Source organism: Orycteropus afer, unplaced genomic scaffold (assembly GCF_000298275.1).
Source record: "Orycteropus afer afer isolate SDZICR_OR568_19922 unplaced genomic scaffold, OryAfe1.0 scaffold00993, whole genome shotgun sequence".
NCBI lineage: Eukaryota > Metazoa > Chordata > Mammalia > Tubulidentata > Orycteropodidae > Orycteropus > Orycteropus afer.
This window is the reverse complement of record NW_006922580.1, coordinates 53227-54547: the sequence shown is the minus strand read 5'-3', so window position 1 is coordinate 54547 and position 1321 is coordinate 53227. Positions and strand designations below refer to the sequence as shown.

General features: G+C 40.2%; 1 protein-coding gene across 1 annotated transcript in view; it reads left to right on the top strand.

Moving 5' to 3' along the window:
* The window catches only part of INTS6L (integrator complex subunit 6 like), a 62950-nt gene that overhangs the window by 34900 nt on the left and 26729 nt on the right, over nucleotides 1–1321 (top strand). The window contains exon 8 of the mRNA XM_042783382.1: nucleotides 930–1082. Coding sequence (XP_042639316.1) covers nucleotides 930–1082 — 153 coding nt within the window. The remainder of the gene's footprint in view (nucleotides 1–929; nucleotides 1083–1321) is intronic.

Here is a 1321-nt window from a genome sequence, read left to right as displayed (position 1 = left end):
TGAGATCCGGCAATGTGAGACCTCCTACTTTGTTTTTCTTCTTGTAAATGTTTTACTTGTCAATTTATTTCATTACTGCTAGCAGTGGGGCTTCATTTTTCTCTTTATTGCTTTTTCCCATCTTCAAGTCTATTGTCAGAAATATTTCACCATCTTAATTAAAACTGAAATCAGGAAAAAGAGAAGAAATCCCTAGTAGTGACTCACACATAGCTCATGCTACTGTGCCTCCATCTTTACAAGCACATTTGAGGACTATTCTCCAAGCCCCGAAATATCATGTATGTTAGTAAATTATAAAGGCAAATGAGCATGCTTTTTCACTTTCCTAAAGGAAGCAGAGATATTTTGCCATAGTCATATTAGCCTTATAGATCTCTGAGCAAGAACAGGCTAGACCACTTTTCACCCTTGTCCCTGGGGCTTGTCCTGTCTCCCCACATTGCCTTTATTGTCACCCTTCCCCTCTCTGGTGCTCCTCTTTCACCTGGGTCCTGGGGTTGTCACTGGCTCATTGTTGGTCCCACTCTGGCCCCTTCTGTGCCTTTACTAATTTTCCTCTCCCTTATTAACAGCTCTAACTCTGTCATTACCTCATTAGATTGATTCACGGATGCAGGGCAAGCAATGCTTGGAGCTTACAAAATGGATTTGAGATGTGGGGTTCAGCCTGTGGATCATAATGAATTCTTAAACTATATTCAAAGGTTTTTTTTATTTTTAAAGAAACTTCACTTTAATTCTAATAATGAATGTTGTGATTTACTCTTCCTCTTCTCGATACGAAATGCGTGATGAAGATAAAGAATCTGGGTCCTCTTCCCCATGGAAGACATTGGTGATGCCTTTCAGAACAGGAAAGTGGGTACAGAATTGTCAGAAATGGAAGCTCACTTGACAACTGACCATATTTTCCTCTTCTCTTGTAGCCTCCACGAACATCTCATCCTGTTGTGAGGTTCTCCTGTGTAGATTGTGAGCCAATGGTAATAGACAAACTTCCCTTTGACAAATATGAACTTGAACCTTCACCTTTAACTCAGTACATCTTGGAACGCAAATCTCCCCATACCTGCTGGCAGGTACTTATCCTTACCTGGTGTTCAGAGGTCTGCAAACACTCTTGCATCTGGAAATTTTTTCTTTCTTTCAAATTTTTATTGTGAATTGGGTGAAAATTTACAGAGCAAATAATTTTCCATACAGCAGTTCATACACATTTTATTTTATGACATTGACTGCAATTCCCTACAGCGAAACAGCTCTCTTCCCACTTCCTCCCTGTAGTATAAACAGGGCCAAGCCAATCCTTCCAGGCTGA